The sequence below is a fragment of the Struthio camelus genome, chromosome 5 (assembly GCF_040807025.1).
Source record: "Struthio camelus isolate bStrCam1 chromosome 5, bStrCam1.hap1, whole genome shotgun sequence".
Lineage (NCBI taxonomy): Eukaryota > Metazoa > Chordata > Aves > Struthioniformes > Struthionidae > Struthio > Struthio camelus.
Window position 1 is genome coordinate 39887844 of NC_090946.1, and position 23018 is coordinate 39910861.

At 42.1% G+C, this 23018-nt stretch overlaps 1 protein-coding gene across 9 annotated transcripts in view; it reads left to right on the top strand.

Annotated features, from left to right (window-relative positions):
* The window catches only part of AMBRA1 (autophagy and beclin 1 regulator 1), a 138315-nt gene that overhangs the window by 86086 nt on the left and 29211 nt on the right, over nucleotides 1–23018 (top strand). For all 9 annotated transcript variants that reach the window (XR_011141457.1, XR_011141458.1, XM_068945801.1 and 6 more), the window contains 3 exons: nucleotides 1350–1460; nucleotides 10070–10258; nucleotides 10722–10876. Coding sequence is in view for 7 of the 9 variants with exons in the window: in XM_068945801.1 (XP_068801902.1) it covers nucleotides 1350–1460; nucleotides 10070–10258; nucleotides 10722–10876 (455 nt within the window). In the remaining 2 variants the exon portion in view is untranslated. The remainder of the gene's footprint in view (nucleotides 1–1349; nucleotides 1461–10069; nucleotides 10259–10721; nucleotides 10877–23018) is intronic.

The window sequence follows — 23018 nt, forward strand, 5'->3', positions numbered from 1 at the left end:
TTGTTTTCAGGCCACCTTTATTTTACAGCCCTGAGTGTTCTGCTTGGATTTGATAAGGAAAGTAAAAGAATCCAGCCTTAGTCTGCTCACCTTCCTCTGTACCACTTTCCTTTACTATCAATTAGCAAGCTTTTTAGCTGTCTGCAAGGGCAGCTGGCCTGCCCTTTATCAGAAACAGAATTGTCCAAGAGATGATGTCTCTTCCACGATTGTTCCTGGGGCAGCAGAGTCCTGGACCAGCCCTTCTGGGAAAACAAAGTTACTGACTTTTGTCTGTGCTTCCCATCAGTGTTGAGATGTCTAAATCCAGACTGCTTAGAGTCTGAAGGCTGCATTTTTCCTCATTTGTGCTTGGGGATGATCTTGTTTTACTCTCTCTTATCAAACTTTCTTGCCTTGAGTTTCACTGGGGGTCAGTGTGTGACTGTAGTACAAGGGCTGCTCGCGTATGAAGGTGTCGGTGTCTGAGCAACTAGGAGTAGCAAGAGATTTTTTCTTGATGCCAGTACTGCTTTGGGAGGACTGTTTCTTTTCTCCGCTTGTCTCCACAGGGATTGCGTTTAATGCCTGTGAGCTTTTTTACATATATGCCAACTTGAGGTACTAGTGGCAGTTCCTTTCTGACTGGAAGATGATGTTCTTTGCATAAGTTTCTCAAGCATACTGCTTAGCCTTGTGCTTTGGGCTGTTGCCTGGATCATATTAGCAAGGATGTTGTCGTTTGCCTGAAGTGGTACTCTGCTGTTATTTCAAAGGGTCCAAAAAGGACTATCTGTGTCAAGGGCTTAACAGTGGGTTCTAATTTCACCTTCATTTCAGGTAATTAAGGTTGTTAATATTTAGTTATAATCTTCACTGTGGCAAATATTGTAGGCAACCTGCACCCTCTAAGAGTGGAGTTTACAGTAAAAGTAGAGAATGTGTCCACAAATATTTGTGATCTGGCAGGGCAACACTGTTGCTTACTATATACTCTGGTCTGCCTTCGTAGGTGTACTGGAAAATTTTGGGTCTGTGAAATGTAGCTTCACTAGTGCCAGTAAAATAGAATGCGCTTGGACTGAATCAGATCCGGACTTCTGCCTGTATCTGGGCAAATATTTTCTCTTATCGGTTTTCTTTTCTTTCAGAAATGTGTGGCTGGGATGTGCTTTCCTATTAATTTCCTGTGCTCTGTGGTTTATTTAGAAGGTGTTGCCATTTCTATAAATAAGGTTTCTTTAAGAACTCAGAGTGTGTATTGTGTATTGGATTTTGATGAGTATTCTATGGGTTTTTATGTCTCCTGAACTATTTTCCAGGTGGTCTTTTGGAGGTTAAGTTGCTAATTATTTCCCCCTTTTCTGTAGGGGCTGTGATTGGGGATGGACAGTCAGCAGTAGCCAGCAACATTGCCAACACAACCTACCGGCTCCAGTGGTGGGACTTCACTAAATTTGATCTACCTGAAATCAGCAACGGTAAGCTGGAAAGGACGCTAGCACTTTTTTTTTTTTTTTTTTTTTTAAACTCTCTACCAGCCAGAGCTGCCATAGGCCCTAGGTTCTTCCAAAGGCATGTGGCTAGATGTTGCAGTCCCTGGATTACTTGCCTTGTTGCACTGGGAACTGTAAAACGTGTAGCCTTTTGGGAAAGTTGACTAAGTACATGCAGAGCTGTTAGTTCTCTGTTTAGCTTTTATGTTGTTGCTATCAGCCAATTCATGCATAAATGGAGCTCTTCTGTTATTTCAGTGAGCGTTCTCATAAGAATATACAGTCCTCTTAGAATCATCCTATATCAAATCTCCTCGTTCTTCTACCAACGCATTTCTAGAGGGCTAACTGAGTAACATATTGGCTCTATCCCTTTGCATTAGAAGCTGCTGCTAACTTCGATCTGGATTCTCCAAGTTATTGATGTTGGTGTGGGTTAAAGCACTGAAATACATTTTGGGGATCTGTTGGATCCTGGTCTGTTGTAAGCTGGGGGTAGATGTGGCTTCTTGCTGTTTGCCAAAGCAATGATTGTCCCAGATCTCAGGTAGAAGCTGCTTGCAGGTCAAGAACGTGAGCAATAATACGGAGTTTTTCTTTCCCTTTGTGAAAATCTGACCATAGTTTTAACATGTTTTATGCTAGCAGTAAGCTGGCTCTCACCCTGGAAGAGGCTTTGTGAAGCTTGTGGCCAGAACTGACCAAGGAATGATTTTGGGAGTAAAACTAACTTGACTAGAAAGGCTATTTTTTACCCAGAGTGGTTTCCTGATGTAGCTTGCTGCGCAGCTGCAGACGTGTTTGTGGCAGCCTAGGGTGAGGATAGGAGGTGGATAGGACTGTTAAGTTGAAGTGTTGTTTTAGCTTAGGCCATCTCCATGCATGTGTGAAATTTATTGCTTGAGTGCACAGCAAAAATCAGGTTGAGTGCTGCTTTAAGGGACTGACTGCTTTTAGGAGGACAGGGATTCTGTTTTCAGGAAGTCTTCTGCTTTCACACATAGACACTGAAGCAAATTAAGAACTGAAAAGTTTCTCCCAATGCCAGCTCTGTCTGCTCCATAACGTCAAAAATTATGTATCCAACAAGACTCACCTCTTTGGCATGCTGTCCTGTTGCTTACAGAACCTACCAAAAGAGCATATATGTTGGCACCATAGTAGCAGCGATGCTGGGAGTTGAACCTGGCCATGGGAGGGACATTATACCTCCCAGTACTCTGGAAGTCAGAGTAGCTGGGAGAAACCTGGCGATAGCCAACTGCGTTACAAAAAGCCGTTTCTTACTGCATCGTTCCTCCAGATAAAATATCTGGTGTTTGTCTCAGATTTCTTCTGAATATTGTCCAGAATGCTGTGGGGTGATGCTTATAGTCTGGTGGGAAATAAAAGCCCTGTTTCTGGAAGTTAGCCTTCAGTGTTGTGCAAGAGAAAGATGCTTTATATTTTGTCTTTGAGAAGCATTTTGTCCCTTGGGAAGGAGCATGCAGTATCATCCTGAAAGCAGAATATTGTGTTTGACTGCAATGTGCTAGTGTGCTGACACATCTTGTTACATGCCAAACTCTATAGTTCTAGTATAAGGTTGTAGGCTGAGGATCAGAGCTGCGTAGCAGGTGAACTTTCTGCTGTGTGGCATACTTTCCATGGTCCCGCCAGACTCCAGAACAGAGTAAAGATGAAGTTAGAGCAGGAAGAGTCTTCCTGCTGGTTTAAATTCCTTGGGGCTTTTCTGCAGGCTTATAAAGCCACAGCTGCTAATAGCTTTTCTGGCTTCATCTGGCTGCGGAGCAGTAGGCTGCTGATTAAAATTTTTTCTGAGATGTTTGTTTATAATTTATGGAATCCCACAGAAAGTAAGAACCATCTGTTCCTCAAAGCATCAATATCTCAATCTTTTCCTTCTTACCTATCCTTCTTACTTCCAATTAGCTGGGAATTGGACTTGGATATTCCTAAGGTTTCTGTTGTCATTGTGTCCTTCTTGCAAGCAAGGTTTGTGCTGCAAGCCCATCCCCAGCCTTTCTGACTCCCCACTCTGTACTGCCTAATACTTGGCTTGTCCATCTTGTTTTATTACTATTTGGAAACATTTGATTTTGTTCTCCTTTTTCCTTTCCACTTGCTGAGCTCAGCTCTGGCGTTTCGAGGTTGTTAGCCGTATCTCCCTCTGCCAGGGTCTAGTAGGGCTGTATAAAGATGGAGCAGCTGTGCTCATTCTAAAGCAGGCATTTGCCAAGCTTGTATAGGCACAGAACAAAGGCAAGTTGCAAGTTCACCAAACCAGAGGTTGTTAATGTTGATGAGGGCCACTAGTAATCCTCTTCCTAGCCTGATGCTTGGTGTGTGGCTAATCTGTTTTTTTTTTTGTTAAAACCCTAGGCCCAGTTTTATATAATAGGTATCCTTGTGTAAGATCATTTTGTTTCTTTATAGGGGTCTTATCCCAATGTGCCTTTTGTGCCACTTTCTAAAGTGTTGGTACAGGTGCACAAATTCGTAGGAAGATATTGTGAAGCTAAATAAGTGGTAGTGGAATGGTGGATTGGAAGATTTTTTTTTTTTCTTCCTGTCCTTGATCTTAAAAATAAAGTATTTTCCCAGAAAAGCATGTGGCCTTCCCTCCCCCCTCTCCCCATCCTTTCTGATCTGTAAACTAGAGACGGTCATGTGAGAGAATCTGCTTACAGAGAGGGTGCTACTGCGCTTCCTAGGACTTACTGAGCCACAAGTGGTTTGGGAGTTAAGGCAAATGAAATGATGCAGCTGTAATCCGAGATTGCTTGCCAGCTCTACTTTCCATCAGAAAAGGCTGCGGGGCCAATCCGTACCTCAGAAGAGCTCTTCTTCCTGTTATAGTTAAACAAAGAAAAGATCATTTGGAAATAGGATGTTTTTCACTGAAGCGGATCTGTCTGAGCAAGTGGCAGCAGTGTGATTAGTGCGGTTGTGTGACCTCAGCCGCAGGGCGCAAGCCCCATGCTGAGCACTGGCTGCTCGCCGCGCTCAGCTCCGTGCAAGGACCTCGCTGATGCTGCATCCAGTGCGTGCCTGAAGGAGGGCTCTGAAAGTCTTGAGGAGATGGCTTTGCAGGGACATGGGATTTTTAGTCTCAACCCTGTCTTTCTCTGCTAATTATGAAATGGAAGGAGATGGACTTGGATTTCTTCTCTGCTTTTGCCAGTTTTGCTTTTAATAACTCCGAAATGAACATGACCCAGCCTTAGACTGTAACTGTCAATCATAGCAGCACTGGGCTGGGGAGTTTATTTGGCAGCGGAGGCAAAGCTATCTGTTGGCATTTATTTTATTTTCTTCTAGTAGGTGTTGCTGATTATTTTATGGATCTGATTTAGTGATATCCAGCAGCTAACGGGTGGAAATTCAGTCCATGAACACAGTATAAGTGCAAACATTTGAAGCTTTTGTCTTTTGTTTGTATCTCTTGAATATAGTTACTCTCATGCTGCTCACTGCTCGTTATTTCAATTTCTGCCTTCCGTGGGTAAATCTAGTCCTATTCTTCTACATTTAGTCACAGATCAGGAATTTGTCCTCTATTATAACACTGGCTGGGACTTAAGGAAAGAGATGTGATTGATACTCACTAATCCACAGTATGATACAGAACTTAAAAGAAGGAAAAAAAAAATCCATATAAGCAATGCATAAATAGGAGCAGCTGTTAAGAAAGTGCATCCTTAAGAGTGGCTAGGAATGGATGGACTGCTGTGCCCACCGTTATTTCCTGGGTTACCTTTGGCAAATAGACTGCTGTTCCTGCTAGTGTTCCAGACCTTTTGCAGCTTCAAGCATAATTATGCTGTAGGTGTTAAGCACCCCAAGTTGGCACAACAGCTTGATTAATTTGTTCTTTTATGTTTCTTTTGATTTGTTCTGTCAGCTCAGTGGCTGCATTAACAACACAAAAGAAAACAAGATGAAAGGGTAGCCTTGTTGCAAATGGTTTTTCAAAAATAGCAGTTTTTACCCTAAAATCTTCTGTATTGGCTTGATTTTCGTAGAACTGGCCTTGGACTCAAAGAAATCAAATAGCCTGTGGCTTTGTCAAATTTATGAAGATCATCCTCTCCATGACCGGGGAATCTGTTAGATGCTATTCCTTAAAATTAAACCATGCTGAGATCTCCACTTCTTGAGTCTGGACTTTTTCAGTGGGCACACTAGGCTCCTTTGGCTCTAGGTGTCGGTGCTACCTGTGCCCGTCATATTTTGTGAATGAGGAAAGGGCAAAGGACCTTAATGTCAGTATGAATTGGATCTTGAAAGACTGAAATAAAAGGCATTCTTCTTGTTCAGTGCAACTTGCATCTGTGATGTTTTATGTTCTGGGCACACATTGCGGGGGGGGGAGGAAAATAGTTCACTACTGCAGGGGAGCTCACAGTCTGTCTAAGAGGCATTCACCATATGCAGCAAACCTTAACAAGAGTAAGACACATAGTCATGTTGGACATCATTGCGGGTAGCTCACCAAAAACCTCTGTCCTGTGTGCTGTGCTAAAGGAGGGGGGAAAAAGAGGAAAACCCATGTGGATAGAAAACAAAAAAAACGTGCTATATAGGCTAAATAGACTCTTGGTGATTGGTCACCCCAAACCAAGATCACTTTAAAAAGGCATATAGTAAAAGCTAGATGGGGAGAGAGGAGGGTTAGAGATGTGGGGAGGAAAAAAATTAGCAGTGGAACCGCTTCATTTAGAAAGAAGGTATATTCAAGACATGACAAGGTCCCTGAATCTGTAAATGATGTAGAAGAAATACAAGCATTTCTTACCTTACAGGAATAAGAAAATATGTTTTTGTTTTGTTTTTTAACTCATGAATGTCCAAAGTTCCATTAGATTAAAAAAAAAAAAAAAAAAAAAAAAAGACTGACTTTAAAAGCTGAGAAGAGGTGTGAACTCTCTAGACTGTTTTTCAGTAGTTGTAGAAACAAAGAAGAAACATAGGCTGCGCCCACGGAAATCATTGTCTGCCCCCTCTAAAGTTTCTTGCACCTCCTTGTAAAGCAGCAGGAATTGTTTGGTTAGGGCTCCTGGGCTAGATGCTCTATCAGGCCAAAGGTGTGGGTTTCAAGGACAAACTGTCTACTTTCACTACTGAGCACAAAAGGGCTGTAATTTTAACACTGTAGAGAAGCTGTGGATACCTCATGTGTACTATATCCTGATCACAGAGATGCAGGACTCCAGTTGATGTATTGAGCAGAATAGAAAGGAGAATGAGTAGTACTTCTTTGAGCCCAACCTCAAAGAAGGGGGTTGGGCTACAATGTATCTTCAAATAACTGGAAGTTTTTGGAGTATGGGGTTTTGTGCTTCATAGCCATACCTCTAGCAAATGCTCTCCCTGTGTAATACGTCGGTTTGCTTTCTTGCCAGCCTTCTTACTTGGCTTTCTAAGTAGTTAACACAGATTTGGTTGGGAGGGTCACAATACTCAGCTGTCTGGCAAGTTCCCCTTTCCTTTCTTGTGCTGTTTTCTAGATCACTGCAGATTAGAGTACAACTCAAAGGAATAGGTGAAAAAGGACCCCTGAACCTCTAAATCTAGTTTCCTGCTGTCTCAGGCAACCACATCTTACAATTCCTCTTAAAATTAGTCGCGTTCTTTGCCCCTTACACGGCAGTTGAAGGGCTGTTCCAGAATCTTACTCTTCTGATATAAATCACCTAATTTCAAAGCTGAGTGGATGTTTTTATCTTTACCCATTTACTCACCTGCCAACGTTATTTGTTAAGAGAAGTACGATTGATGTGCTCTGGCATTTACATTTCTGATATATTTTTGTAAATACAGTCCTCTTTCCTCTTGGTCGTTTTTAACCACACTCTCATTCCCTCAAAAATAGATTTTGCGTTTTCCCCTGCCATCTTCGGATCTTTGGTGGACTTGTTACCTTTTTAGGGCTTAATATTTCTTGAAGGCAGATGACTAAACCAGTACCCAATATTTTGCACAAGTTTTTATATTAGCACATATATTTCTCTGGGAAGCGTGCTGCCTGATGCAGCTTAGGATTGCCATCTCTTTCACTGTTATGCCATGTGGGTGGCTCAGTCATTGCTACGATCACCAAAGTTGATACTCTGTTTCCAACTGACAAGCTCCTAGATAAAGCAGAAATGTGTAAATGTTAACACACTAGAATTTTTTTATGCTTCTGTGTAGCTCGGTTCTCCATCTGTGTTCTGATCGTGCTCTGTTAATGAAATCGCCCAACTTTACCAACAGAATTCATCAGCCAACTCCTCTCTTTGTGCCTAGCCCATTGATAAAGATAATAAATAGGACTGGTTTTGAAATGAGTCATGGAAGAATTCTGCAGGAATCTTCCCATTTTGATGGGGATGACAGTGCAACCTGTTGTCATGTATCCTTTAGTTAGTTGCCTGCTTATACTGCAGTTCTTCTGTTAATGCTCATCTTCTCTTGTAATGACAAAACGAGTACTTTAGTAAAGCCTAGAAAAAAAAATGGTGGCAAATTTTAGTTATTCCTTTTTTAAAATTATGTGGCACAGTCTTTAATATGTGGTCTTTCTGTTCATCCAGCCTTAGGCTAAGTACTCAGGAATTTTGTCATCTTTCAGACTGTCTGTTCTTTGAAGTACCATGTGTATTTTGAGTTCTGTTATTACAGCACTGGCAGTGACTACCATTATTTACCTTTTTCTGTTCAACATCGTTTTGTTTATACGAGGCTGAGAATTACTGTTTTTGGCAGCTCTGAGACTGGAAAAAATGGCTGAATAATTTTAGAGTACAGGTGTAGGTGGTTTGGTACAGAATGTAATTAAATAGTGCATTTTTATGCTTATTTTTGTATCGGGGTTTCTTAAATGAAACAGTAGAAGTTGATGGTTCCTACTCAACCACATGGGAAAACAGTTCCCATGAAAAATGTCTCCAAGACCAGAGAATATTAAATAAAGATGAGGTTCAGTGAGCCCTCTAAATCAGCCATGCTGGGAGAAGGAGCAGTCCTCTTTGACTCCCCCTCATGACTTCTTTTTCTGCTGCTGCAAGCGTCTATGTGGCCATGTGGCATACCAGGTTAGGGAACTGTTCTGGCTGAAAAATGACCTAGAGATTTTTCAACTGTATCAGTTACCTGATGTAGCTTTTCACAGAAGCGTTGGGCACAAGGGTCAGGGATTGTTTCTTCTGGCAGCAGTGCCAGTTTGTTAAAGCACTGAGTTGCAACCTTGATTTGATTTGGAAGTTCAGGCTTTCAGAAGTATGTACAAAAGCTTTCTTAGCACTGTTCTTTTGTTAAACTTACAACTACTGTAGTCCAAGAAGTACTTTCGTAAACTTGTGCCATTTTAGCTGAACAAATCAAAGCCACTTGTATGCTGAGTGGGGTGTGAAGGTTTGGAAGAGAGTTTCTGGACTACAGACACTGACATAATGCTCTGCGTTATGCCATAGCTTCAAGTGCGGGGGACAGGGTGTACAGTCTTCTAGCGTGCAAAGTCACCATATTGCAAATGTGGGCTTGCTTTCTTTTTTGTATTTTGTCTATTTTTGTCTTTTCTTTCTGTATTCCTTTGAGTCTGAAAACACTAGAATGTGAAGTTCCCCTCTGCCTCCCAAATATCATCTATGCAAATTCAGCTCTAAACCTTCTGGAATGGTTTTAGTCAAAAATTGGAGTGCTTTAGGTCAGGCGGAGGGAGCAAACATAACTCCATCCATATCTTATCAAACCGCATTTGAACTGTTCATGATTATGATTGCTCCAATAGGCCTTGTAGCCTCATTGTGCTAGGAATGGCACAGGTGCATAGTAAGAGTCGATAGCCCAAAGAGCGTATAGGCCGAGTACACAAGGCACAGAGGGGAAAAGATTTGTATGAGGTGACCCAGAGGCTCTCTGGCAGAAATGGAACTAAAACTTATGTCTTCTGAATTGCACTCACTGCCCTTTCTGCTGAACAGTTGCTTCACTGGTTGCATGAGTGAGACAAATAGACTCTCATTTCATTTCTCATGCTGGAGTAATTAAGTGGTGAGCTGGCTAGAGAAGTCCCTGCACTTTCTCACTAACTTTATCCAAGGTTGGTATACGAATCAACTAACTGTCAGAAGTGAATGTCTGTACCTGCAGGGAGGAATGTTTCTCTTACCTCCTGTTTGTTGGAGATAAGGGTAGGTGGGACTGTGGGCTCCACATGAGAAGGGGAAATGAATCAAGGTGTCCTGTTTCTAATGATACCACTGCTGGAGTTTGTCAGAGAATTATGATTTGGGACTTGTTTAAACTGTGCTGTCCTTTGCAAAGAAAGGCAGGATTTGATGAAATGCAACCACCACTAGTTTGTGGCTGAAAGCTCCAGGAGGTAAGTAGATTTCATTCCCTGGGCTCGTTGCAGTGTCTTATCCCTGTTTTGGAGTAAGTTTTGTATTAATCAGGGTATTAATATTTCACAAACTTCTGGAGGATGCTAAATGTCTCAAACATTTTTTGCATGGACTGTCCTTCCTCCAGCATTAGGTCTTAACCTTGCTTTGTTCTGGGTTGAACTTCAGTGCTTTAATCATTGTTCTTTCCTTTCTTCTTTGCAGCCTCTGTGAATGTGCTTGTTCAGAACTGCAAGATTTACAATGATGCTAGCTGTGATATCTCTGCAGATGGGCAGCTACTGGCAGCCTTCATTCCCAGCAGTCAGAGAGGCTTCCCTGATGAAGGAATACTAGCTGTGTATTCTCTGGCACCCCACAACTTGGGCGAGATGCTTTACACAAAGCGATTTGGTAAGCTTGCAGCAAGAAGTCAGGATGGGAGGGAGTGTGAGAAGTTACCTCAAAGCTCAGCCTTCAATGAGAAATGTAGCAGTCCGAACTATATACTGTGACTATATACTGTAGTAAAAGGAGATATTTTATTGGCCTTCCGACAGCCACAAATACAGTATTGCTAGATAGAAGCTTGTGATACCATCTGGACATATTATAAGGTGCTGATGGGGAGAGAGCTGTTAGGGGAGAATTTTTGACTTCATAAGGCAGTATCTTTATAGGAGGCCACATACTGCAAGGAAAACTACCGCAAAATTTGTACTTGTGGAGGTCTGCTTATTCCTTTCTGTCTCCTGTGAGAATAAGCTTAGTATGTCCTGCATTATGGGAATGCTGGGAGGGGATAAAGAAGCTGTGAAGAGGAGGGGTGGGGAGGTGTAACAGCCTTCAGGAGAAATAACCACTATTCTGTTTATAGGCCCTAATGCTATTTCTGTGAGCCTGTCTCCAATGGGCAGATATGTAATGGTGGGACTGGCTTCCCGACGCATCCTGTTGCACCCCTCCACAGAACATATGGTTGCTCAAGTCTTCAGGCTGCTACAGCCCCATGGGGGAGAAACCTCTATGAGGGTGAGTGTATGTGTATTTTGTTTCTGTGTGTTTTTGCAAGTGATTTTTTCTTTCTTTGGCTCTGGCCTAGTTGTTAGTTGCTGGGTTTCCCCAGCAACTAACGGAGCTTTCTCAGTCTACAAGGATTGCTCTGAGCCATCTATCCGTTGACCTCATGTTGGAGAGAGACTTGCCTCTGGGACAAATTGCTTGATTCAGCTTCAGAATGTAGCTGCTCTATCAGCTGATGTAAAACACATTTATCTTTTTCACCTGCTCCACACTGAGGCAACATAAGGTCAAAGATGAGGATATTCTTTAGGGAACCAAGTCACTAGTTTTTCAGCCCTGGTTCTGGGCTATTGTTCTCCTGGCACGGGTATCTTAAGGTAGAAGACTGATAGATTAAAGAGTATTTATGAAAACAGCACTTCCTGGTCAGTAGGTACAGTTGCTGAAAGCTGTGTGTAGGTATGATGAGATCACTAGTTACGTGGGTTCAGTATCCTGCTGGATCCTTTTAACGGTCTAATTTTCCCTGATACTGCTTCTGTTTTCATTTATTGTAAGATCCCAATGAAATTTGTAGGTTTCTCTGCCAGATACGGGAATGTCTCTTCCCACAGTCTTTTTACCACATGATAATAAACGAAGATGGAGAAATCCTGTTATCTCACATTGTATCCCTTCCTGTAAAGGACTATGGTAGGATTTTTTTTTTTTTCTTCTCTCATCCATCCTTTACATTTAGCTCTAAACTTCAGTGGATGAGGCTACTAGCCCTTCCTTTTGGAGAGTTCTTCTGTAGCCACCTAGTTCAGTAAGCTTCTTCCTAAATCTTCCATTCAGATATCTTCCATCTGTATTTCTTCATCTCCATTTCAAACATATCTTCTTTCTCCATAATGTTTTATACTCTTCAAATGCTTGTACCCTTGCTCTTAGTCGCCACTTGGTGAAGTAATGCTTTATGCTCCCTTAATCTTTTCTTGTAATTCAATCTTGCAGCTTCTAGTTTTCTTTCTTTTCTGAATTCTCTCCAAAATACTCATTTTTTTTACCTCATTCTGACATACATTTAAATGTATGGAATGTCGCACCAGAACCCCACAGAGGACTTTTTTCTTGCTTTTTTTTTTTTTTTTTTGGACTACAGAGCTTTGCTTATACAGTCATCCTATACATCCTTATACATGACATCTGTTTTTTGCCATTCTGGTGCATTGAACATTTTATTCAGTTTTTCCCCACTCTTTCTTTTCAGACTCACTGCACCCCTGTCTTTCTCATCTGTTGTACTTCTGGATTTTTCTCCAGATGGATTGAATGTATTCTAAAGGTTGCTTTTTTCATCTTTCTTGCATGTGTATTTTTAGCCTCCAAATTGTGTTTTCAGATCTAGCCAGTCTAGCAGGATTTGCTAACTAATGCTGTTTTTCCCCTTCTCCACATCACAATTGAAGATATTAAGTACATCTAATGTCTGACTGGTTTATACTTCCAGTTTTCTGGTTATGTGACAGGGTCACAATTAGATTAATTTGAATTAATTTGGTTAAAGAACCTTCCTCTGGGAAGATGTTGAGTATTTTTTCAACATTCTGCCATGTTGTTGGTCATCTTTTGCTGTCTGTAGGGCCAGGCTTGGAAAACAGAACCGTTGATTTTGCAAATGTTATCCCTTCATCTAGTTGTAAAAATTAGTAAATTAACTTTTGTTTCTTCTGTCTTGAGTTTTGCAGTAAGACACCTCCATAAGTTTGTAAAGCCTTTCAGGACATGTAAAATGAACAGTTTAAAATAGGAGACTTCACAGTATTCATAGTACGCTCAGTCTTGACAGTGACTGCTGTATTCATATTCAGTTGAGTAAAAATTTGTTTGCAGCTTGGCCCGCATGCAGTAGAAAAAGGTTTAGGAAGAAGGCACTGGGGCGGAGTTCTTCAATCTATGATTTAAAATATACATTCGAGAGAACTAGGAAGCATCTTTGTTGCCTCTCTACTGAAGCGGTTTGTGACGCAAAGCAATTGTTGCTCAGCTTTTTAATTAAAAATAAATCATAGCCATGCTCTGAACCAATGCCTAGTGGATATTTTAATTTTGCATTGCTTGCAAAACTCCCAAGAGAGAAATTGAAGAGAAACGCTACATCAGATTCCATGGAAATTCTTAAAAGCTATCTCATGGTCATTCCTTCCTCCTCTGACAACTTTTGATTTGCGGTCAATGATGGACTGGGAGAATAAGGCTTGGCAATATGGCCAGTAAGTCACTGCAAAAGCTTGGCAACCTGCTGAGGGGTGAAATACAATAATTATTTCTGCTTCCAATTAAAATGGAAAGACCGTTCCTCCACCATTCCTGACTAGCAGTCAGGGAAATGCAAGTTACTTTTCCTCAGACAGTTTCTTCCTCCTTGCTGTTGAAATTGAGGTTTTGAAGATACAAGTTGATTAACTTTATTACATGAAATGCTAATGCATTTAATTGTACCTAGAAATCAACTGACAGCTGGTGCAACTTTCAGAGCTGGGGAGAAATGCCCTTTCTGAGGGCTACAGAACTTGTGGATTGTGCTAAAGAGCATCTGAGTTATAGAGCTGTACACTATCTAAACGAATTGCTACAATGGAAAATATTTTAATATTTACGAGAGATTGGGTAGAGTTCTGCGGGTCAGGATTGATGTGATTTGACAGTTATGAAATTGCACTCAGAAATGGAGTAAAAGTAGTGAATTGTCATCAAACGTGGTAGAGTCATGAGGCAGAGGTTCAGGCTCTTTCCATTCCCTCCCTTGAGGCTGATCTGCTTAGCGTTTCAGATGGAAACCTGCCTTTGCCAAAGAACAAGTTTGTTTTTGAAACTGAGGCTTAAAAAGCCTGCTAGTAGTGTTGGCTTTTAACGAGTGTGTGGCATGTGTAAGCCTGAGACAGATATTATTCTGGCAAGCTTGGATAGCATCTCTGAAATCTATCTGTAGCTGAGTAGTGTAGTGAGGGAATTGCTTTTAGCTGGTCTCTAGCTTGGTACAGGTAGCTATTGCACTGGGATTTGTGTTGAAACAGCTGAGTTTCAGAGGTGGGATGTTTGGAGAAAGAACACAGGCTTTTGCAGCCTATTTACAAATCGGAGAAGAACAGAGAACATCCAAAACCCATTTTGGGAAGCACTGCTTGTATAGGCTGCTGTGTAAGAGCTATATGCAGCATTCAAGAGGCCTCATCCAAAAATGCAATTTGTTGCTGCAGTGCTGCTAAGGTTTACATGGATCTGCATGTGATCTGCACATATGTTAGATTAGTTTGGCCACAGACTCTAGGCAGCTCTATAATACTTGAGAACTTTTGGGCTAAATCATAATATAATCACGTATGGAGATGGTGCAACTTTTCTGCCCATGCTGTATCTTCACGGATAAACAGAGAACGTCCCTGCAGTAGCTACTATACAATAGGAACGTTGTTTTAACTGTATAGAAATAATCATGGCAATGGTGATCCTACGTTTGAGATGATTTAGGTACAGTCATCTTGCCAAATTCAGCTTAGGGGAGGGGAGTCTAGATGAATTACTTCCAGATCTGGCCATGGGCTAAGAAGAGGTATGCAGTTACATCGTGGTTTACTCAGGTACTTCTTCCTGCCATCTTCTTTAAGTCAACTGTTTCCTCTGGTATTTATTCCTTCCAGATGTGTAGGCAGCTGGATGACAGCCTCCCCTCATCCAGATGAGGGTGCATATAGCTCTGTCATCAACATATTGTTGACACTTGATCTTGTATGCTGTTCTCTTGAAGCTAAGCAGATGGAGAGCAGGATGGAATGGCAGCTGTATGTGAATCCTTTGCTCTTGTCGTTAGATCTTTAACGTATTGTAGATTCTGCTATTGCAGCCTCAGCATGTCGTTTAGTGGGAATTCAGAGGTTCTGCTTTTGGTTTGCAGTCTGAGTTAAGGGGAATAGTAGAGGTTTGTCATTCTTTTTGCCACAGAAGTGACCATATTTTTATTAGATTGTTTCAGTATTGACTGCTGTCAGTGATTTTTGTGAGAGAGAGCAATAGCTGGAGGCACATTCCTGTTTGCACAGTTCAGTTTGCTTTTGCGTCTGCACTGAGAGTGTACTCATCTATCTTTTGTCATGCTAACGCCCCCTTTGGCATTCCTGCTTCTGTCCTTTCATCTCTTCCACTCGCGCGCGCGCGCGCACGTGTGATTGGTGAGACAATTGTTTTGTTTAGCAATTTCTTGCTTACTCAGCCTTAGGTTTCAGATTCAGGCCTGGCCTAGTGCTTTAAAGGGCTTTGTGGAGACATTACCCTGTCTTGGCAGCCCTTTGGAGACCATTAGCAAATTAATGAGCCGCGTTAATCCAAGAGTGTTATATTCCTGAGTGAGAGCTTTGTTACCTGAAATGATCAGCTTGTACGACCTAGTTCTTGTCAATTTTTTGAAGCTTCCCAGTGATTAATTTGAAGCTGTTTCCTATGTAATAGTTGCATGGCAGGCTTGTGAGACAGAGTACCAGATTATAACGCTAAGAGCTACTCTAAAGAAAGGAAGGGTTTGGTGTGCTGTAATGAGACTTAAGCTGGTTTGAAAGATCAGCAATAAGCTACATGATCAAGCACGGTCAGGAAGAACCAGCAAGATTTCATCCGTGTTTAAAATTTCTCATTCCATCCACAGGCACTTCTGGTGCTTACTGGTTTTAGGATATGGGTCAAGTATCCTCAGTTGAGGTTTCAATTGTTGCTGAAAATTAAGGGTTAACTCTGAGGTAATTCACTGTGGCCCAGGAAGCTAGGATTTTCATCACTGACAGCAAATGGGGAAGGGAAAAAAAAGGGCAGAAAGACCTCTGTTGCATCGGTGAAGAATGAATTTTATATAAGATCCTGTTGCATCTGGGAAAGATAAATGGAGTTGAAAGAAGTTTTATTTGTGCTGAGCAGTGGATGATAAGATCCATTTGAGGATAAGACTGACAAATCCCAAAAGATGCGTGCATTATTTTTGCTTCTTCCATTTTAATAGAGAAGATCTAATGGGAAGACATGTATTATGTTAGCAGAAAATAGCTGTGGAGGAGGAGATGAGAGCAGTATAGACCAACCTATTTAACAAGAAGAGACTTTGTGAGCAGAAAAGCAAGATTTTTTTTTCTTCTGGCTGATCATGTGAAATGCATACTTTTTTTGCTGCACCCGATTCCCCCTTTTCTTTATCTGCATATAGATACAGAAAGGAGACTCCTTCCAAACAGAGGAAGATCTGCCAATGTCCTTGTTTGAAAATGCCAACTGATTGACACTCTCTTATGAATGAATATATGGAGCCATTGATAATTTATTCCTAAGAGCATTTACTTTGTTTCACATTCAAGGTCCTCTACTTTAGACAAGCTAGACCTAAATTCTGCTGCTGAGGGCTCAAGGTTCTGTGACAGTGCAATGCCGAAGCCTGAATTTCAGCAACTTTCATGACGTTCATAAAAAAGAAAAAAAAAAAAAAACGAAGTAAAGAATTATAATCTAAGACAAAAAGGATAGTGTTATTTATTAAGGAGGTCAACTAAGGAAGTCTGTTTCTTATTATACTTCTGGACCTTAAAAAGCCACAGACTTGTTTAAACTAATTGACAGCACTATAGAAGGCAGTGATGCAGATGGCTTCCTAGGAGCTAAGCAAAGGGCATATAATACTTTCAGTACAGAGTGACAGATGATTTATAGCAACTTCTTATTCTATGTCCTAGTATGAGAAGTGAACTAGTTAATATGTTGACATAAAAAAAAAAAAAAACAGGTGAAGTCTTTCAGTTGCAACACCGTATTGAGATGAATAGGGCAAAAAAGATACTGAATTGATTTAGGTACTGTTCAGTCTTGGTAAGGTGCTTGCAATCAAAAGAGATGAGATGAAACTTCTAAAACTTCAAGTTCTTATTCAAGGTCAGAACTGTGGAGCAGACGGTGATGGGCAGATGAGGACATGCAAAATATGTGCAGCCCAAGTAGCGCTGCTATTGTTTTTGCTCTGCTTATGCCTTTCAGTTGGTACTTTACAGAGCAATAGATGAGGCACAGTAAAAGTGTAGTTCTGTAAAGTTTTCTGCCTGTGTTTAAATGTTCTTGAAATAGTCTCAAGGTTTTGCTTTGGGGTGTCCTTTTAATGAACATCATAGTCTTGTGGATTGACTGTGCTTTTGAGGCTGCATTTGTACTATATAGTTCCTGTAGCATAACTTGTTAAAGCATATTATCATATGAGGTGTCTCTGCTGGCTAAAGATGCTAGTATAGCTGCTGATATATTAGCAATGCTGTGCTGCCTCTACAGTTACTCTGTAACCTGTATCCATACTGAGAGCACTTTGTGCGCTAATGCGTATAGCTCTACTGGCAATGCTTATCTTGTGCCTGTACAAATCTAAAGCATAAGCTGGTAAGCACTCCTTTCTTGAAGCTCTTTTCCCTACAACCCATGCCAGAGTGGCTGTGAAGCTTTGGATATTACCAGTAAGAGAGTCTGCTGTCCAGGACGCAGAGTATGACGGTTGTACAAATGTGGAAGGATACAAGAGCATCTATACCAAGGTTGGAGTAGAATGAGGTGATCAGGGTCCTAGCATCTCAGGTCTTCCTGCTTGCACAGCTCCAGGTAGGAGGCGCAGCTTCTAGTTCTTCCCTGGCGTGCTGCAGGTGAAATCTACTTGCCCTTTAAGCCTCTGTACTGTGGTGCTGTAGCTTTGGGCCCTTGAGTCAGTTCTGGCATTAGTCATCACCTTCTTCCCAGGGAAGAGTCAGCTCCTTACAGGATGCTATTTGTTCTGCAACTTGAAACTCAGATTGATATAGCCGATGCAGTTGTCATCTTTGGGTTCAGATCCTTTTCTGTAACTTAGTGTATCTTCATAGCAATGTCTTCTTACTCCCACCAAACCACCCAATTCCCTCTGTGTACTTCTGACACTCTTCAACTTTGTTTCTATTGGAGTTAGCATGTCAGGTATTTCTCTTCTTGTGCGTTTTCACAGTCGGTCAGCCTCTGGTGAGAGCATCAATTCAGTTGAAAACTAGTCGTTAAATTGTAGGCTAGTGCCTGACAGTCTGCTCCAGTCTTTTCTCTCCTTTTACCTATCAGGATGGAGCTTCACGGATGACAAGGTTTCCCCACGTAAGCAAGAGAACAGCTGCACCCCATGCTCCACCCTGCCACATAGGCTCTTTATTGAGGCTGATCTATCAGCCCAGTTTACTGCTTGGGCTAAGTAAAGGTAATGGCCTGAAATTTATTAGCATCTTGCAAAGGAGAGGCATCTAGTTGAGAGCAGAAATGTCTCTATTGAATTTAGAAAGAGAAAATGCAAGAGTTCCTGCTGAGTTTCCCTGCCCGCTTGTGCCAACTTTCTCTTCTCCTCCAGCTTCAAAACGTTTTTCTTCCTTGGGTGTCAGAGAGAAGGAGAAAAAAGGTCCCCCTCCACTGAACAAGCATTTGGCACTTTCCTTCTGCTCTCCATTGCTGTCCTTATAGGTAGGAAGACCTTAATCAGACAAATGACGGTGCTGATGATGTGGTGCCTCTGCTTTGGCCAGGCGTGGTACTGCTGGGACCAGGGCAGTGGTGCAGCGCAGTTGCTCACTGGCAGCAGTAGCACAACAGGCTTAGGGCAGCCTGCTGCATCCTCAATGACTGACAGTATCCTGGTGAGTGCCGTCCAGCTTTTTAATGTTGGCAGACCCCATAAATGGAGGGGGAAGATGGAAATCGAGCAGTGTAATTAAATAGCAGCACCTTCCCTGGGACAGAGTGAGGGGGGAGGAGGGAAGCATCAGGTCAGTAACCAGGGTTTTGCAGAGCAGAGGCTTCTAGCGCAAAGTTTTCTTACCCTTCCAGGGCAGGAACAAATTAGCTCTCTAGCTCTGTGCCTGTGTTGTGCCCTGGGTCCCCTCCTTCCCACGCAAGTACAGCAGCTTGATGGGGAGGGAGGGATCATCAGGAAGGCTTCCTTGAGGCTGTTGATTATCATGCAGCCTCTCTTGGCTCTCTACCATAAGTAAATATTTAGTTTAATGTCTAAGCAGTGGCTGTGCCAGGTGCTACAGTGCTGATGTTCCAGCACTGCTGAGTTGAAGGGGGAGCAGCAGCAGCCGACTTGGACAGCCTTTGCGCTCCCCATGCAACGTGTTTGCTGAACACTTTGGCGGCCTGGGTTTTTTTGCCTTTCCTCTTGCCTTACATCCCTTTTCTTTCAGAGCCGCCTTCTTCCCCTACCAGGCCAGTGTTGCTCCTAGATTAGCCACAGAAGTAGCTGTGAAGTGATAAAATGAGCTTTAGGGAGCTTTGTAAAGGATGTATATGCCCACTTCTGTTAAAGGAGAGTGGAACAAGCACACCAAAGAGATAAGTAGTTGCTTCTAGTATAATCTTTGAATATAGAGAAGTACAGACATAAATGACTTAACCAAGTCTTTCCCCACACTTCATGGATACAGGGATGTAAAATGGAAGTAGCCGGCTGTTTCTTTAGTGTTAGAGTTGCCTTTTATGTAGAAGTTTAGCTACCTAAACAATTTTGGTATTTCTAGAGAAAAATGTCTCATCTTGATGACGTTCTCCTCTTGAGAGATGGAATTCCTTAAAGTACAGGAAACTTGTGGAATTCCCTGTGAAATGTGAGGAGATCACCTGATATAGGATTTTCTACAGGAGTAAGCAAAGGTTAAGCAACTGTTCCGTATGATCCAGACCAGGCTGTGTAGTCACTAAAGGGAAGGGGGAGTATCTTCCTTGCCTATTGAAATGACATCGCATATGTTGTTGCGAAGAAGAGAACGGCTTACTATGCTTATGTTGCCTGTTGGGGCTAAAACTTCCATAGGGATACTCTGAAATGTCCTGTGCGGCATCTGAAGCTCCCACACCTCAAACTTTGCAGCATTTGTAGCTGGAGAAATGTGACTTTCAAAACCCTGTTCCGAAACAGCATCTGAGAACAAATGAAATACAACTGACGGCTTAATAAAATGCTGAGTGGCCATGTCTAATGGTGTGGTTGTGGACGATTGAATCAGTTAGTATAGCAGTGCCAAGGGCGAGTTTGACATTGATTCTGGTGAACAGTTTGGAAGCTTGCTGTGACTGCTGATAGTGGTTATGAGTTGAGGAAGTGTGATGCAATATGATCTGTCCTAAATCAAAATTTCATGCTATTAAATATAAGCTCTCTAGAGGCTTTGGTAGGGCGTGGTGGATGCTTCAAAGAATGGTGGACACTTAAAGCAGTGGTTTTAAACAGGTTCCTGGACCCTTGCTGGTCAACAGGGCTATTACACATGACCTACAACTAGTTTGTGGGCTGGTCCTAAAAGGGGTAAGTGGTGAATTGGTCACTTCTATGCATTCATATTGCTAGTTTTAAGAGCGTTTGAGGCTTGGCAGTGATGACCTAAAAGTTGTAGAATCATGGCAGTATGGGATGCCTGTGATAATTGAAGTTATTTCTAGAAGTTCAGAACTAAAAACATGGACAATCCCACTGGCAAAGAGGTGCAGTCACTCCGTAGCAACTTTTCCGGCTGGCTAGTTTGGCTGAAATATTTCAGTAACTTCCTATAAGATTTAATGATAGAAGCAAAAAATAAAATAAAAAATCCCAAAAGGAATTGGCTGTGATCTATGGAGAATGATGCTTCCTGGCAGCTTTCTGACCTTCTTAGAAGAGAGGGACCTGCTGCTGTTGAAAGAACTTGATTTCTACCCCTCGCCCCCCATGGATAGAGTAGGGGGTCTTGCTAATGGATGCAATTGTAGCAGCCAGTCTGTATAAATGCATCAGATTGATTAGCTGGGTCCTGGTTACTGCTGCGAGTGGTGATTGTGCCAGTACAGCTGCTCTCTCTTTTTATGTGCTAATTACTATACCTACGGATGTCATCACCCTTAACACTGCACGGAGTTGTCCCATTAGCATGGGAGTGGGAAGCAGCAGGGGAGGGGAGCTCTTCAGAGTGACGGACTGTTTAGAAGCGAATGGAGAAGTGGATTGATGAAGCAACTAATCTTGTGTAGAATTTTTAAGTCACCCCCTCTGGGAGATTCTGCCCTCAGCCAACGTTTTTGCAGATTTGTAGGGCCAGGCCCATGACCTTGGCAGCACTTCCCATTGGGTATACCATTTACTGCAAAGGACCTGGATGTTGAGCTGTGGCTAACAAGTCTCCCACCTTCAAGCAACCAGTTGTTGAGCCTACATGGCAACAGCTGTACAAGTTGACTTACCAGTGGAGCAGAACTTAGGGCTAGCCCATAAAATGAGCCTCACTAGCTGTGGTGCCTTACAAAGTCATTCTCAGGAGAGAAGAGAAACTGTTTCTGACTTACTAAAGAAGTGTATAATAGAATACCCTTACAGTTTTTGAGAGATTTGGGGTGCTCAGTTTCTGAATTGATGCTACCTGCTCTTAAGGCCCCCTCCCTTCCCTCCTCAAAATCCAGTCTCCCCATCTCAGAGTGTACCGTAACTTCCATGGCAGCAGGTGTTACCAATGTACATTTCTTGTTCTTTCTACAAGATAAGCAAGGGGGTAGAATGGGGCAGGTACAACAGGGATGAGTAAGAGATACTTAAACCCCTAAAGGCCTGTTCCTTCCATCCAAACGCTAAGCTTCTCTGAATAACGCTGACTGCTGAGTGATATCCAGGGTAAAGCGTGACCATCATCTGTTAGTAAGGAAATCCTGAAGTACGCTTTCTCCCCTAATGTGGCCTCTTCAGAGGAGAAGTTAAATGTGTTGCTGATAATAGGAAATAATATAGCTATATTGTTTTGCTCTGGCTTGCTTTGTATTATGGTAGTCGAGGGGAAGGTTCTGGGTACCAGCTGTTGTAGGATATATGGTTATGTGTTTTCTTCATCAGACTTCTCAAGCTAAATAGTCAAAACAGACAACATATGGGGTAGAGTTGCAGAGGAAAACAGGTACATAAGCTGTCCTCCTGAGCCAGTTTGGTATGCTAGCCAATGAGTCCCACACTAATGAATCCTAATTATTACTTCAGGCCACTTCAGCAATGCAGTGGTGGTTAATTTGTATTCATGTTTACCATTATCCTTGTGTCCCAGTGTATCCGCATTCCCTTCCCTGCTTCCTGATCCATCTGCCTTTTGAGGGGAGTCTTGAACAGAAAGTTTGTGAATGGATGGATGCCCACTAAAAAAATCTAACGAAAACATGCCTCTCGCCTATGACAACTCCTTGAAAATCTAGATCCTGAGTCTATATTACCTGCAGTGATTCCAGGTTGAAATGATAGGTAAATTTATGCGGAAATTCTGTTAAAGATTAGGGCTAGTAAACATGATCATTCAGTCCTGCCCTTCTGAAGCCATGATTTGTACTCACGATGCAGCTTCTTTTCATGTATTTCTAGTAGCCAAACCAGCTCATTACTCCTCTTTCCACTTCCCATATCTTAGTTTTATCGTCTAGATTTGTCAGATTTTCTGGCTGTGTGGAATGTTGTCAACATACCCAATTCTGGTCGCTGGACGGCAGAGCACATGGAAGCGTCGTGCTATACGAAAGACATCAGTGTCTTGGAGCAGAAGGAGAGTACCCATGTAGATATAATCTGCTGCACTTTCATTGAAGCTCAAATGCTTTGGAAGCCAGACTAGTGCAGACTACAAAGCAAGACTAGAAAGCAGAGCTTGCTGTTGGGTTATAGACTATGTCCTTAGCACTGGGTTCTCGTTCTCCTTTATCAATGCAGCGTTTTGGAAGCACTGGTTTGTAAGGCTAACTATTTGCAGTCTTAGCATTTCTTCAGCTTCTTACCCCACTGAGGGTTTTATGAACTGAGGAGTGTGTTACTTCTGTACTTGTGCCGTTCTCATGAGCTCTGGATTAGATTTTTTTCCTTATCTATGCACCACTGAGGGGGAGGGAAGGAGTTGGTCAAACTCTGAAAACATTTTAGAAAGTTGTTTAATTTTTTAATGCAAAAATGATATAACTTAGAAAAATCTTTGTTTGCTTAATAAAAAAGGAACTGCTGATGTTGAAAGCCCGTATATTTGCCAGTTTCCTGATCCACCCTGGTGGATTAAGATGAGAGGTGAAGTTAGAAGGCCTGAAGATTCCCGGTTGCTCA